The following is a 16,857-nucleotide window of genomic DNA, read 5'->3' on the forward strand; positions in this document are numbered from 1 at the left end:
CCCGCGAGGAAAGCACTCTACAAACTGAGCTATATCCCTAGCCCGATTCTTTAGTCTTGTGTGTTTACCTGGTGGTGGCTCTTCAGCCCACTTGTGCAGTATCAGCTCCCACTAAGTGCCTAAAGTTTGATTTTCAAATCTGTCCCCATTCTGCCCTTTATACTTATATTCAAGAGAATTTATACCTTAAGGAGAATTAAATATCAGGTTTTATGAACTCAGTTTTAGCTATTTTAATTTTTATCCTGCTGTCTTTCTTTTTTATTAAAAGGCCTGAAAACTGTGACCTTCAAAAGGGAAAGGATTGCAAAAATTAAGTAACTTGATCCTTACCACCTAAACTGTTATATATAGATACAATCAATGTTGTTACCTGTTTTCAAAATAATTTCTGATAATTAACCCTGACGTTTTTTCCTCTTTCTACATTTTTATTGGTGCATTATAGTTGTACATAATGTTGGGATTTATTGCTACATATTTGTGTGCACACAATATAACAATATAATTTGGCCAGTATCGCTCCCCAGCACTTTCCCTCTCTCTGTCCTTAACTTTGACATTTTTAAAAAAAGGAGAACTTTCATTATGAGATTAAGGCTAACAACTCATGAGGTCATATACACATGAATCTATTCCATTTAAAACAAAATGCACTCTGGCTTCTGATTAGAAGTAGCCAGGAGAACATTTTGCCAGTGAAAGTTATAGAGAAAAATTATAAAGGAATTGCAAAATTAAATGGACATTTTCTTTTAACAAATTAGACCACTTGTCAAATTGAGTACAGCTAAATTTCCTTTCAAAATCCCCCACAAAAAACTCAAATCTAAGCTGGGCATGGTGGTACATGCCTGTAATCCCAGTGACTCAGGAGGCTGAGGCAGAAGGATCACAAGTTCAGGTCCTGTTCAGAGAACTTGGTGAGACCCTGTCTCAAAATAAGTGGAAAAGACTGGGGTGGTAGCTCAGTGGTAGAACACTCCTGGGTTCAGGCCTCAGTACTGCAAAAAAAGAAGCTCAAATCTTTCTTCCAACAAATATTTAAAAATTATAGTTTTTGGTTTAAGAAATACAGGTATTATACCCCTCCTTATGGGAAATGGTTTTGATCATCTCTATTGAAGAATGCTGCTTTCTTGCCTAAAACATACTTTTGGATATGTCACAAACATGTGGGCCAGTAGTTGGGTCCTTCCCCCTGAAATCTCATTTTTGAGCATATTGATCCATGATTAAAATGTTAGTACTTTTTTTTTTTTAAGAGCCAAGACAAAAATTTAGGCATTTTGAAAGCTATTTCCACCTGTTTCTTGTTTGATTATTACTCTTTAAAAACTTAAATATAAATTGTATCTTCAAATTGTTAAATGTTTCCTCCATCCCAGTATGTGAAGCATTTTCTTGTGAATAAATGTATAGATTGAGCTGTGTAGCTTGAAATGTTTTCAGGGGAAAACTATATGAATGCTAAACAAAGAATGTATTCTACTTTGGTTTTCTCTTTTCCTCCCTTTTTCTTTCTCTCTTCCTTGTCACAAATACAGATTTATTTGCAGGTAGTTGCTCAGATGAAGAATGTTGGCATTTATGTTGAACATTTTACCTTATATAGTTTTTTGAGAATTTTTGCCAACGACTGACTTTCTTAGACACACATGTAACCACCACTCCTCCAGCTGTGCTTCTACTCCCCCACCCCTTTTTTAATGTGGGGAGGCAGCTCCCAACCATTAAAGCTGATTTCTTGATTCTTTAATAGGATTCTGGGGTAAAGGTATTTTGTGAACTTAAGTTGAAAATAAAAGTATAATGAATATTATGAGAAAGATCTTTCTCTGTGCTATTAACTTATTTTTTTTTTTTTTGCAGCAAGATAGTAATTCTCATGAAATGTTTAAACTAACGAGAAACAGTTCTTGCAAATAATGAACTTTAAATCCATCTGTATGTCTTTTCAGTTTTCAATGGTATGTTGACTTTTGATTCCAATGTCGTTCTGATTGCTCTGCTTTGTATAAAGTTCTTATTACACTGCAGCACACACCGCCCGTCCCTGAGGAACCATTTCCTGGAATGTGAAGCCCTGGTGCCATCAGTAATCAACATGCAGAACGTTTTGTGAACTTGCATTTCTTTTTGTACATTCTGTAAGGCTGGTTGTGACCAAAATCAGCATAACATTTTGTATTAGGTTATTTCACTTACTCTATGGTCAAAAGGATCAAATCTTTGTATGATAGAAAATTATTTAAATTTTATTTTTCTATTGACATTTCTAATTCAAGTGTAAATGTTTATCAATAAAGAATTACTTTAAATCCTGTGAGTTGGAACTGCATTTCTTTTTCAGTGGCTAATGAGTTTAATCTTTTGTAATAAAGTTGTGTGACTTTAGTTTTTGGTATTTTTAGTAACAGTATTTAACGTGTATGTTGAACTTTATGTTCAACTTTTTACTAATTTATAGGAAAATCCTTGTTCAGAGGTGTGATTAAGCTGTATTTACATATGCATTTGATACCTTAACTCCACATTGTGGGCCATGTATTACCATGTTAATTTGTGTGATTCTATGCTGAGATGGTTGAATATTGATAAAATGTGTGAAAAATTAATAATTTCAATAGTAAGCCTACCTGAAGAGATTACTCCAGATTAGGCTAATTTAATGACCTTTGTGACATAATAAATCTTTCTGTTCTGCCATTTTCAGCAAGTTGGATTATCCAATTTGAGTAGTTTACCTCATAGTCATAAAATGACTGGCACAGTTGCTGACATTGTAGACGTAGGTTGTCTGGCAGGGGACTGCCCATCCATTCTAACTCTTTTTATTGAGGTTTAACAGGCAATAGAATACAAAACCTTAAATGTATAACTTGATAACTTTTTACATACATATACTTAACATGACTACCACTCAGTTCAAGAGACAAGATGATTCCAACACCCAACAAGAGTGCAGAGCAGAGGACATGTACACAGTTTGACCAGAAGCCCCCAAGATTATGGGTATTCAGGACACAACGGGAGGAACTTTCAGTTTCCAAAGAACTACAATGAGAAGCCAGGGCAGTGGTATGTGGCTGTAATCTCAGTGGTTTGGGCAACTGGGGAAAGAGGGTTTTGAGTTCAAGGTTAGTGAGACCCAAGCTCACTAACAAAACTCAGTTGCAACTGCATATCCTGCAGTCAGACCCGTAAGGTGTTGGAAAGGGTGTGGGGAAACTGTTTTGGAAAACAGCTTGGCAATTCCTCAAAAGGTAAAGCTACATGACAATTCCTCTTCTAGGTGTTCCTAAGGAAATGAGCTTTGAAAATGTCATGTTAAGAGCCAGGTATGGTGGCCCCTGCCTATAATCCCAGCAGCTCAGGAAGCTGAGGCAGGATCACAGGTTCAAGGCCAGTTTCAGCAACTTTGTGAGGCTGTCAGTAACTACCCTGTCTCAAAAAATAAAAAGTGCTTGGGATGTGGCTCAGTGGCTAAGCACCCTTGGCTGCACTCCCTGGTACCAAAAAGAGAAGGAAAGAAAAATGTCACAAAAGTCCACACATTGTATGATTCTATTACGTGGAATGTTCAGATACTGGTGGTGATCAGGCAAAACTGGGGGATGACTAATGAGTGCAGGGTTTCTTTTGGGGGTGATAATTGTTCAAGGCTTTGAACATATATGAAAATCTGTGTTGTACACTTTTTAAGCAGATTTCTTTGATAATCTGGATTATATCTCAATCAGGCTGGTTTTTAAAAAAGTTTGCTGGTATACAGCCACCTGTAGGGTCTCTACTCACAGCTACTTGCCTACTCTATTCCCTGATTTAGATCACTCTAGGGCTGGATGACTTAGATCCAGCCTAGTCCAGAGTATCAGTGAGAAGCAACTTTCAGTTGAAAAAACCCCTCACATTTTACAAAGTGTGGAACAAATAGCATGGCAGTCATCGATGTCTCATCTGCATTTGCTTCTGATTACTGCATCCCATAATTGGATTATAATTAAAATGTTTCATGTGAAAAAGTAAAGATTATATATGGTTGTACTATAATATGGATCAACTTGAAAGATCCATGTGGATGTCTGCATTCTAGAATACAGTGGGTTCTAGTTATTGACAGTAGTTACACTTATACTCTTGTCTCTAACACTACATTAGCAAGTACTGAACCACTGCTCCGTGGTTTTAGGCACCTATGAGCTTCTGGTCACAACACTTTTATCAAATGATCAGTACATAACCTTGTTTTATGTATGTTTCTGTCCAAAGAGACCTTATTTAATACACCTATTTCTTGCAAATAATTATATGCAGTATTTCTTTACAATATAACAAAATCTCAATTACAGCATTTTGGTACAAAGTACTTTTGTGTACTGAAATTGTACTACTTTTTCATAGTCATACACATACAGTACATATACATAGTACAGAAAACAGTCTGACATACTGCACAGTTCTCACAGTAAACCCAGCACTGTGAACACATACTGTATAGTATAGTAATACAATAAAGTCTTGAAAAAAATTAAAAGATTATGCATTTAAGGTTTTAAAAAACATTAAAAGCTTACTGTTAATGGAGCTGCAGGATGTGGAGGGGCAGTACGCAGTGTGTAAACCTCAACCTTGGTTTGCTCCATGAAAACCAAGGGAGAGTTTGGTGGAATTTATTCTGCAGAAGAGGAAGAGAATAGCATGTCGACATCTGGCAGTTCTACCTTAGGAGTTTGACTGTTGGCACTTGTTGAAGGGGTGGGCAGGTGTCTCTCCCCATCTGACTTGAACAATTCCATCAGCTCTGTCTGCTTGGCTCTCTGCCTCATTTCTTTAAGTATCTCAGTATATGGGGCAAATGCAGTGGAGGCAAGGCGCTTAAATTTGAGGCTGCGATCAAGCATAGGGTCACACTCTTCCATGTCATTAAAAATTTTTTCCAAGGCAGAATTCCATTCTGATATTTTGGCTGCTGTGAGGGGGACAATTCTTGGAGTCCTGGGCTGACTCTCGTTGCCATCCTCATCATCGCTGACTCCAGTGCCTTGTTTAGCCATCTCATCCAGGTCTTCATTGGTGGGTTCTACTGCCTTCTCTGCCAAAATTTCCTCCACATCTTCTTCCTTCATGTCCTCAAAGCCTTCTCCGCTTATTTGCTGCGCGATGTGCATTATGTTTCTCACACTGTTCTTTATATTTTCTGTAATACCTTCAAAACCTTCCAAATTTTCCACACAGTCCGGCCAAACTTTTTTCCAACAGTTATTGATAGAAGCTGGCTTGATGCTGTCCCAGGCTGTGCCAACATAATCAATAACGTTGTGTATAGTGACTGATTTCCAATAATCCATCATGGTGGTTTCCTTGTTGGCCTTGAGTGTCTCCCAAGCTTTTGTATAAAGCTCCCTCGTATAATGTGCCTTGAAAGCTTTTATTATACCCTGATCGAGGGGTTGGATGAGAGATGTAGTGTTTGGAGGCATAAAAAGAACTTCTACGTTGGGATGTGCGTTTTCAATTTCTTCACGGCAGTGGACTGGGGCATTATCCAAAATTAATAAAACCTTGAAAGCAAGGTTTCTGCCCTGGAGATAATGTTCAACTTCTGGAATGAAGCAATTGTGGAACCAATCAGACATCATCCACGCTTTTTTGTTCCACCTCCAATGGACTGGCATGTGGTTCACATTTTTGCCTTTAAGTGCTTGTGGATTTGGGGCTCTGTACACCATTAAGGGTTTGCACTTAAAGTCACCCTTGGCATTGGTGCACAATAGCAGGGTTGCATGGTCTTGGAAGGACTTAAAGCCAGGGGCTCTAGAGGCCATTTGTGTTATATAGGTTCGTTTGCCAACATCCTTATAAAACAAGCCCGTCTCATCGGCATTGAAAACCTGCTCTTTCACATAACCCTTTTCCTGTATAACACTTAGCAAGTATTTCTTAAATTCTTCCGCAGCTTCCTGATCCGCAGAACTTGCCTCTCCTGCGAGTTTAACATTTTTCACACCGTAGCGCCTTTTGAACCGCGCGAGCCAGCCGGCGCTCGCCGAGAAGGGCTTCACATTTCTCTGACCCTGGGTAACGTGACAGTAGATCTCTTTGGCTTTCAGTCTCACAACAATGCTGTCCATTATGCTTTTTTTGTCGGTCGTCATCTCAAGAATCCACAAATTAAGCCGCTTTTCCATCTTTTCCATAGCTTCATCACGCACTATGGACGTCAACTTGGCGCTTTCTGGAGCGGCCTCACGTACCGACCGGCGAATTTCCTTTTCCTTTTTCTTGATGTACCGAATTGTTGATTCATTAACATTGAACTCACGGCCAACGGCACTGTAACTCATGCCCGAACGGAGCTTATCTAACACGCGTATTTTCTCCGTAAGGCACATCACAGCCTTCTTGCGCTTAGGAACGCGAGACAGCACTTCAGCAGTACGCTTGGGGGCCATTTTAAACAGCAAAGACCAACAAAAAGCACAAAAATGCAGGAAAAAGTGGCACCGGAGAGACGGCGAAAAGGACTCTTGTTTACAGCAGGGAGAGTTGAACCAAGAAGGTGGAGCCTCTGCCTTGTTCAATCTCAGCTGGAAACTTAAACCTCCGCAGACTCCAAATGTTCATTCTGCGCATGCCCGGGAATAACCCAGAAAGCGCCCTTTATAGATTTGGGGGTTGCGGGGGCGGGAAAAATGCTTAGTGAGCAAGCGAATTTGAAAATACAAAACCACAGATAAAGACAGTCAACTGTATTTCCGTAGATATGTAATTTTATTTAAGCACATTTACTCCATCAAGGCGGTGAGGTAGCATCGAAGACTACAAGTCCCAGCATGCACGTCTTCAGGGCGGCCCGAACCTCCGCAAAGGCCAGAGTGCCCGCCCAGAGGCATCGGCCGGAAGTGTCGTGTTTCGACCACGTGGCACTGTCTGAGCATGTGCAGACGGTGCCGGGGTCGCCCAAGCTGCTGCCGCCGCCGCCACCGCCGCCTGAGCGGCAGCTCTATGATCACTCCCTAGAGCTTTTCGGTTGGCGGCTGCTGCTGCAGTCCTGTGGGTTGCCTGGCCCCAAGCGGCAGTGACATGGAGGAATTCGACTCCGAAGACTTCTCCACCTCGGAGGAGGACGAGGACTACGTGCCGTCGGGTGAGCGATGCGACCTGTGGCGAGAGGCGGGTTGCCCCGCCCCACGCCTCACGTGAGGCTCGCCTGGCCCTGCGGGCGTCGTCGGTGTCCGTGGGCTGCCTCGGTGTCGCGCGGTTTCGGGCGTCCCCGCCCTGGACACCCTTGTCCACGGGCCAGGCTGGACCGAGGCGTGCGAGCCGGTGAGTTGCGTGCAGCCGCTCCGCGTGGGCCGACTTCGGCCGCCGCCCCCTCTGGGAGCGAGCGCGGGAAGCCGCACGTGAACTCGGCCCTGGAGCTGGGGACGCGGTCGGTGCTCCCCGAAGGACACGCGGCTTCCGAAGTCCTCTGGACCGAGGTTGTTTTCATCCCGAGGGAATTGCTAGCTCCTGGACAAATCTGTCCACCTTTTGTCTTCCCAAGGGATGTGGTTAGAAAGTTCACACGAGGACGCATTTTGCCACCTTGCAGTGCCTACCCGTTGCTCTCCTCTCAGAACTTTATTTTAAAGCGTCTCAAACCGAATGGGGTCAAGATAAAACTAACCATCCAAAACTATCCCTGCCCCATCGTGCACTCGCCCCAGGCTTATCCATCTCGTAAAAGTTGTATGTACCCATATAATCCCTCAAGTGGTGAAAAAGCACCCTTCCATCCCCACCGCGCTCCCGTGTCCTTACTCTGTCAATCGGATCAACACGTTTTGTCGTCTTTGCGTAAAATGACCCTCTGATCTTTTGCTCGCTAATCTCACTGCTTTTTACCATCTGAGCTACCATTACCCTTCTCTAGGATTCTCCATACCTTACTAACTGGTTTCCCTGATTCCGTTGTCTCCCCCAACATTGGTCTTATTCCAGCAGCCAGTGGTCAATTGAAAACTCGTTTCCACTTTAATCAAAGTTGTGCATGCACATACTTAAACATAGGCAAGCATTTAAAAAAATATTTCAGTGTTTTAGATGGACACAATACCTTTATTTATTTATTTGTTCGTTTGTTTTTAAGTGTTCCTGAGGATCGAACCCAGTGCCTCACGTGTGCGCTCATAAGTGCTGTACCACTGAGCCACGACTCCAGCCCCATAATCAAGCATTTTTTAAGAGGCTTGTTTTGAAAGCTAGCAGTTCCCATCACCCTCATCCTTATTCAGTACTAGCCAGGAGAAACTGCTTTCCACTTTTTCAATTTGGAATTTAAGTTTTCTTTTGACTTAACTCATCCATGGTGAGTCTTTTTTTTTTTTTTTTTTTTAAATACTTACCTTGTTCCACTGACCTTCAGTCCCTAGCACACACACACACTTTCACCTTTAAGTCCTCCACAGTTCCTCAGCCCACCATTGTTTCTGTCAGGTTTTGGTTAGACAAGTAGTATTCATTATTTACATTTTTCTAATGACTGTGTAACATCTTGTTCACAGCTACACCTGGGTGGTGTACTGTGATTACTTGCAGTGCACAAGTCTTTCCTAGAGTTAGTAATTACCTTTTTTGTTAGTTTTGTTGCTTAGCTGTCTTGTGTTCTTACCACTAATTTCACTCTGAACTTTTAGGCTTGTCTAAATCATTTCCCAAGATATTAAGATTCACTAGGTTTTCTTTTTTTATATATGTATGTATATATATTTAGTTGTTGATGGACCTTTATTTTGTTCATTTATTTATATGTGGTGCTGAGAATTGAACCCATTGCCTCACACATGCCAGGCAAGCACTCTTCCACTGAGTCACAACCCCAGCCTCAGATTCATTAGGTTTTCACTTTCATCTTCTATAAGTCCATCTCTGCCCTTGCTGGTTTGGTTGCCTTCTATGACTGTGAAACCTAGGATGTCCATCATCACCTCTCTGAATGTTCTTTTTATATCTCTTCTGTATTGAATTCCTTGTTTTTTTTTTTTTTTTCTTTTTTCTTTTTATCTTGTGTTGTCTTTCTTGATGTTCCACTGAAGTGAGACTAAATTCTCTAATTTCATGAGGAAGGATGCATGGCAGAAACATTTTTTAAGATCTCAAATGTCTAGGACTGGGGTTGTGAGTCCATGGTAGAGGACTTGCCTACCACATGTGAAGGACTGGGTTTGATCCTCAGCACCACATAAAAACATAAATAAAGATATTGTGTCCATCTACAACTAAAAAAAAAAATTTTTTTTTTTAAATCTCCAATTTCTAAAAGTAACTATGCTATTGTCAGGCTTGACTGATGTAGAATTCGAGGTTGGAAATTATTTTCCACCAGAATTTTAAAGGTGTTGCTTCATTTCCTAGATTCTGTGTTGCTTTTAAGAAGTCTATTTTTTTCCCTCTGTTTTTAATTGAGGATCAAACCCTTAGCCTTGAGCATACTAGGCAAGCACTCTACCACTGAGTTACATCCAAAGTTGCCTCTTTTATTTCCTCTTTTTTTGTGGTGCTGGAAGGCAAGCTTGCTAGGCAAGCATTCTGCCATTTAGCCACACTCCCAGTCTCCTAGCACCTTTTATTTTGAGACAGAGTCTTTGTTGCTCAGGCCTGCCACAAGCTTGTGATCATCCTGCCTCAGCCTCCCATGTAGTTGGGATTATGGTATACACCATCATACTGGGCTTTTGCTCCCATTTTCTGATACATCATTGTGATATGCCTTTGTATGAGTCTGTTTTCAGTCACTGTGCTGGGCCTTCTAGGACTCCCTGCCCTTCCAGAAAATTTTTTGATGATTTCTTCTCTCTATTTTCTGTTTTATTTTTATGGAATCTTCATTTTTCATGTTAAGCCTTATGTCAGACCTCCTGAACTCTAATTTTTATCCTCTCCTTTTTTCTATCCCACTGACTTTGTTCTCCTCTTCCCGATGCTTTGGGAGTTTTCCCTTCCCCGAAACTTTGTAGTAAACAGTTCACACTACATCAGTTATAGGAGCAACTCCAGTCTTCTTTTTGACAGCATTTACGTGTCTGCTTGCTGACCAGGGTATACAATTTATTAGGGTTGACAGTTGGGCAGAAGCTCTGGTTCCTCTTTAAGTGGGGATATTTGTTGAAGTTAATCCTGTGACAATGCATGGCACTTTACCCTGGCCTCCTGGGTGCTTCTGGTGCTTGCTTATCTGGCCATGGTAATGGCTTACTTTGCCCCAGTTTACAGGTCTTCTTCAGTCTGAATGGCATGTCAGCTGCCGGGACAAAAAAGCTTGAATAACTTTTTTGTTCTTGGAATATTCTTTTTTAATAGTTTTATGTTCTTATTTCACAAGTGTAGTATTTTATCACTTTAAGGATATAATAACACTGAAGTTTTTTGTTTTTAACTTCCAGTAAAATTTACTCTTAATTTCACTGTTCTGTGATTTTTGGCAAATGTGTAGAATTGTGTAATTACTACCAGAATTAACAATTTCAAGCCTCTCAACCCCCCAAAATAGAAAAATCCCTGTGCTACTCTTAGGACAGTGCTCCCTTACCCACAACGCCAGCTGATCTATTTTTAGTCTGTATAGAGTTGCCTTTTTCAGAAAGTAATATAAATGGAAGCATAACTCTTATGGTTTGGATGTGAAGTGTCCCCCAAAAGCTCATGTGTGAGACAATGCAAGAAGGTTCAGAGGAGAAATGATTGGGTTATAGCCTTAACCTAATCAGTGAATTGATCCCTGACAGGGTGTGGTTGCAGAAAGTGGTTCACTGGGGCCATGACTTTGGGGTATATATGTGTATCTGGCAAGTGAACTCTCCCTCTGCCTTCTGATCACCACTCTGCCACACTCTTCCTCTGTGATGTTCTGCCTCACCTTGAGCCCAAGGAATGGAGCCAACCATCTGTGGAGTAAGACCTCTGAAACCATGAACCCTCAAATAAACTTTTCCTGTTTTAACATTGTTCTAGTCAGATCTTTTAGTCACAGCACTGAAAAAGCTGACTAAAAAAGCTTTATGTGCACGACTTCTCTTATTTAGCATGAAATATTTTTAGATTCACAATGCTGTTGTGCACATCAGTAGTTTGTTTTTTCCATTGTTGAGTGGTAGCCAATGTGTGAATGTGCCACAGTTTATCCATTCCTCTGTTGAGGGACAGGGCTTGTTCTCAGTTTTGGATGTTTACTAAAAACCTGCGTGTTAAATATATATGTATGTGTATATATGCATATATATATGTATATGCGTGTGTATGTGTATATATACATACATACATACATACATACATGGGTTTTCATTTCTCTTGGAATAAATACCTAGGAATGGGATTGCTGGGGTTTATGGTAGTTGTATGTTTAACTTTAAAAGAAACTGCCAAACTTTTCCTTGTCATTCTCAGCAGTACGTAAGAGTTCCAATTGTTCTTCATCCTCCACAGCACTTGGATTGTAAAGTTGTTTTTGTTTTAATTTTAGCTAATTTTCTCATTTAATTTACATTTCCCTAATGATGTTGACTGTCTTTTGAGTGCTTATTTGCTGTTATCTCTTATTTGGTCATGTGTCTGTTCAAATCTTTTTAAAAAGTGTTTTTTTACTGTTCAGTTTTGGAGTTATTTGTATTCTGGATATAGTCCTTTGTTGGATATGTGTTTTATAATATTATGTCTCAGTCTATGGTCTGTCTTTTCATTTACCTAATAGTGTTGTGTGCCACTTTTGATGAGGCCAAATTTGTCAAATTTTTTTGGAGGGGAGGATACTGCAGATTGAATACAGGGGTGCTTTACCACTGAGCCACATCCTAGCTCCCCCACCTTTTTTCATCTTGAGACAGGGTCTCACTAAATTACTTAGGGCCTTGCTCAGTTGCTAAGGCTGACCTCAAACTTGTGATCCTCTTGCCTCAGCCAACTGAATCTCTGGGATTACAGGCATGTGCCACCATGTCTGGCCCGATTTGTCAAATTTTTTTTGTGGATTGTGCTTTTGGTATCATACCTAAGAACTCTGCCTATCTCAAGATCACAAAAATGTTCTGTGCTTTTTTTCTGAAAGTTTCATAGTTTTACATTTTTTATATTACTCCTTTTCAGTCAGTTTTTGCATAAGGTATGAGTTATAGGTAATACCTAATTGACTCTCATATTTGTGACTTCTACATCAGGGTGATGGCAGTCTGATTCTTTGGAACAAGAGGATATTCTGTGTGGCAACGTATATAATGCTTAGCTGGTTGTGGTGATGCCTGTTTGTAATCCCAGTGACTCGGGAGGCTGAGGCAGGAGGATTACAAGTTTGAGGCCAACCTCAGCAATTTAGCAAGGCTCTAAACAACTCAGACCCTGTCTCAAAATAACAAAAAGGGCTGGGGATGTGACACAGTGGTTAAGCTCCCCTTGGTTCAGTCTCTAGTACCAAACTGTGTATATGTGTGTGTGTGCTAGTTACACTTAAAAATTTTTTTTAAAAATGTTACTTGATAACCCTTGCACAAATCACTACTATATTAGAGTTTGGGATATTTTCCTTATCCTATGATTTTTCTTTATTTATTAGTTTATTTCATTCTGTAAAGTATAACCTTCCCTCATAAACCAGAACAGGATAAATGTTTCACTATTTTCTCTTAATTATAATTTTCAAAATAGTAATTTTATGTTATTGGTACCAGGAATTCAGACCAGGGGTGGTCAGTCACTGAGCCACATCCCCAGCCTATTTTCAATTTTTTTGTTTTGAGACAGGGTCTTGCCAAGTTGTTAGGGCCTTGCTAAGTTGTTGAGATTGGTCTCCAGCTTTCAGCCTCCCAAATTGCTGGTATTATAGGCATGCGCCACTGAGCCTGGCTATTAGAGCAATTATTTATTTACTTATTTAGGTACCAGGATTGAACCCAGGGGCACTGAGCCACATCCCCAGGCTAATGTTTTTTAAGTTTTTTTTTTTTTTTTTTTTTTAGTTGTAGATGAACACAATACTTTTATTTATTTTTATGTGATTGCTGAGGATTGAACCCAATGCCTCACATGTGTGAGGCAAGCACTGCATCACTAAGCCACAACCCCAGCCTCCTCAGCCCATTTTTTAATATTTTATTTTGATACAGGGTCTCAGTGAGTTGCTTAGGGCCTCTGTAAATTGCTGATGCTGGCTTTGAACTTGAGATTTTCCTGCCTCAGGCTCCTGAGTCACTGGGATTATAGGCAAGGGCCACCATGCCCAGCTGTTATCACAATTTAAAAATAAATTTTTTAATTTATTTTTTTAATATTTATTTTTATCTTAAAAATAAAAATAAGTGATATGATTGAAAGGAAAAAAAAAATCACCTGGGTGCTGTGGCACATACCTGTAATCCCAGCAGCTGGGGAGGTGGATCACAAGTTCAAGGCCAGCCTGAGCACCTTTAACAAGACCCTCTCTCAAAATAAAATAATAAAAAGAGCTGAGGATATTGCTCAGTGGTGGAGCACTCAATACCACAATCCCCAGTACTACAAAAAAAAAAGGAAAAATGTCAGTAGCTAGGCACAGTGGTACATGCCTTTAATCCCAGCTACTAGGGAGGCAGTCTGGGGGAATCTCAAGTTCAAGACGAGCCTCGGCAATTTAGGAAGACCCTGTCTCAAAATAAAAGGAACTTGGGTGCTTCAGGACCTAGTTTTAATTCCCAGTACTGCTAAAAAGAAGTGGAGGGACATCTATAAGGATATGTAGGAGAGGAGCACATGGGTTATAGATGGAACGAGTTTGAGTTGATAATTATTGAAGGTGGATAATGGGTACATGTGTCATGGGAGAAGAGATGTCTTGGGAGAAGGTTCTGAGGAGTTCCCAGAGGGGAGGGGGATCTTAACTCAGGACCAGTGGGGTTCTTGGTATACGTCATGGAAAAGAATTTCAGCAGGAGCCATAGGAGGCATAGACAGGTTTATTTAGGAAGGTAGGTATGCATGCGTGCTGTCTGAGAGGGAGAAGCTCAAAATAGTAATTTTAATTGTGACCTGAAATGGTACAAATTATTTTTTCTGACTTAAAAAAATCATAAAGGGCTTACAGATTTTAATCGATTCACCTTTTACTCTCCTAACAGTTATTCCTTTTTTTAGGGGGTGGGGGGTTACTAGGGATTGAACTTAGGGGCACTCAACCACTAAGCCACATCCCCATTCCTTTTTATTTTTTATTTTTGGGACAGATTCTTGCTAAATTGCTTAGGGCCATGCTAAATTGTGGAGGCTGGCCTCAAACTTGCTATCCTCCTGCCTCAGCCTTCCAGAGTTGCTGAGATTACAGGCATGCACCACTGCACCGAACTACTTCCTGGCTTTCTGACACAGCAAAAATGTCCTGGTTTCACCTTGTGCTTTCCTTGCTTCATACTTGAAATTAATTGCATTTTTATTCAGGAATTTCTTTTGTGGTTAATCAGATAAAAAAAATACAATTTGACACAGAACCACAGCTGGTGATGTGCTAAATCATCCCTGGGTTAAATCCCGGTCCTCCCCCTGCAAAAAACAAACAAACAAACAAAACAAAGCAAAACCCACAGAGCAATAGTAAACTGCATGGTACTGGCATGAAAACAGGCACATAAACCACTGGTACAGAACAGAAGACACACAGACAAATCCACACAACTGCAATTAACTGATCCTTTACAAAGGTGCCAAAAACATGTATTGGAGAAAAGACAGCCTTTTTAACAAATGGTGCTGGGAAAACTGGTTATTCACATGTAGAAGAATGAAACTAGACCCTCATTTCTTTTTTTTTTTTATAATGGAGATTAAACTCAGGGGCACTTGACCACTAAGCCACATCCCCAGCCCTATTTTATATTTAGAAGGTCTCCATGAGTTGCTTAGCTCCTTGCCTTTGCTAAAGCTGGCTTTGAACTCAAGACCTTCCTGCCTCAGCCTTCTGAGCCACTGTTATTTCAGGCATGTGCCACCACACCCAACTAGACCCTTATTTCTCACCCTGCACAAAAATAAATTCAAGATGGATCAAAGACCTAGAAGTTGAACTAGAAGAAAATGTAGGATCAATACTCTAGCATATAACCATAGGGAACGACTTTCTCACTAGGACCTGTAAAGCTCAGGAAATAATACCAGGAGTTAATAAATAGATTATATCAGATCCAAAAGCTTCTGCACAGCAAATGAAACAATTAGGAATATGAAGAGAGAACCTAGAGGAAGGAATAAAATCTTTGCTACCTACTCTTCTGACGAGATTAATGTCAAGAATATATAAAGAACGCAAAAAAAACTTTATACCAAAAAATCAAATAACCCAATTAATATATGGGCAAGTGAATTAAACATACTTCTCAAAAGAAGAAATATAAATGGCCAACAAATATATGAAGAAATGTTCCGCATCATTAGCCATTAGGAAATGCAAATCAAAACTACACTGAGATTTCATCTCACACCAGCCAGAATGATAATCAGCAAGAATACAAATAATTAAGAGGTGCTGTAGAGGATGTGGAGAAAAAGTAACACTTTTATACTGTTGGTGGGACTCTAAATTAATAAAACCACTATGGATATCAGTGTGGCGGCTCCTCAGAAGACTAGGCATGGAACCACCATATGACTCAGCTGTACCACTTCTTGGTATTTATACTGAAGAATTAAAGTTATCATACTACAGTGATACATGCATACCCGTGTTTATAGCAGCACAATTCAACAGTTGTGTTACGGGTTTTGTCAAGTTGCTGAGACTGCTCTGGAACTTGTGATCCTCTTGACTCAGCCTCCTGAGTCACTTGGATTACAGTTATGCGCCATTGTGTTTGGGCTGTTTTATTTCATTTCATTTTGTTTTGTTTTGTTTTTCTTTTTTTGTTTGTTTGTTTTGTTTTGTTTTGTTTTTCTTTTTTGAGGAAGGGTTCTCACTGTGCTGCTCAGACTGGTATTGAACTCATGGACTATGACAGTCCTCCTACCTCAGCCTCCTGAATGCCGGGACTATAGGTGCAATACTGCACCCAGCCCTTCTGATCCTTTCTTATTACATACTACAATGGAGTAGATAATCTATTACATATTTTGGGATAGAATTCTGTGAGTGAGATTGCTGGATTGAAAGATAAATACATTTATCTAATTTTATTAGATGCTGCCAAATTCTCCTTCATAAGGTGTTTGTTAGAATTTGGCAGTACCGGGCTGGGGAGATAGCTCAGTCGGTAGAGTACTTGCCTTGCAAGCACAAGGCCTTAGGTTTGATCCCCAGCACCACCCCCCCAAAAAAAAAAAAAAAAAAAAGATTTTGGCAGTATCTAACAAAATTGCAGATCCTTGAGTGTGCTGGTTACTGCATAGTCTTGTTAACAGTATTTGCACAACAATAATATCCTTTTTGGGGGTGGGGGGACTGAGGAGTTAATCCAGGGGCAGTCAACCACTGAGCCACATCCCCAGCCCTTTTTTGTGTTTTATTTAGAGACAGGGTCTCACTGAGTTGCTTAGGGCCTCGCTAAATTGCTGAGACTGCCTTTGAACTCATAATCCTCTTGCTTCAGCCTCCTGAGCCACTGGGATTACAGGCATGTGCCACTGTGCCCAGCAGTAATATCCCTTCACAGTATTTTGTACTGTTCTTTTTTTTCCTTGTCTTTCCAGTTCCCTCTCTCCTGTCCTGGGGATTCAACCCAGGGACTTGCAAATGTTCTACCACTGAGCTGCATCCCTGTCCTTTTTATTCTTGAGACAGGGTCTCACTAAGATACTAAGACTGGCCTCAAACTTGTGATCCTCCTGCTTCAGTCTCCCAAGTAGTTGGGATTAAAACATGTACCAGCT

General features: G+C 40.4%; 1 protein-coding gene across 1 annotated transcript in view; it reads left to right on the forward strand.

Moving 5' to 3' along the window:
• The first annotated feature begins 6,933 nt into the window (after positions 1-6,933).
• The window catches only part of CFDP1 (craniofacial development protein 1), a 114,466-nt gene continuing 104,542 nt past the window's right edge, over positions 6,934-16,857 (forward strand). The window contains exon 1 of the mRNA XM_079119685.1: positions 6,934-7,150. Within this exon, the coding sequence (XP_078975811.1) occupies positions 7,087-7,150 (64 nt within the window). The 5' untranslated portion in view covers positions 6,934-7,086. The remainder of the gene's footprint in view (positions 7,151-16,857) is intronic.

This window comes from Sciurus vulgaris, assembly GCF_902686455.1.
Source record: "Sciurus vulgaris genome assembly, chromosome: 17".
NCBI classification, from domain to species: domain Eukaryota; kingdom Metazoa; phylum Chordata; class Mammalia; order Rodentia; family Sciuridae; genus Sciurus; species Sciurus vulgaris.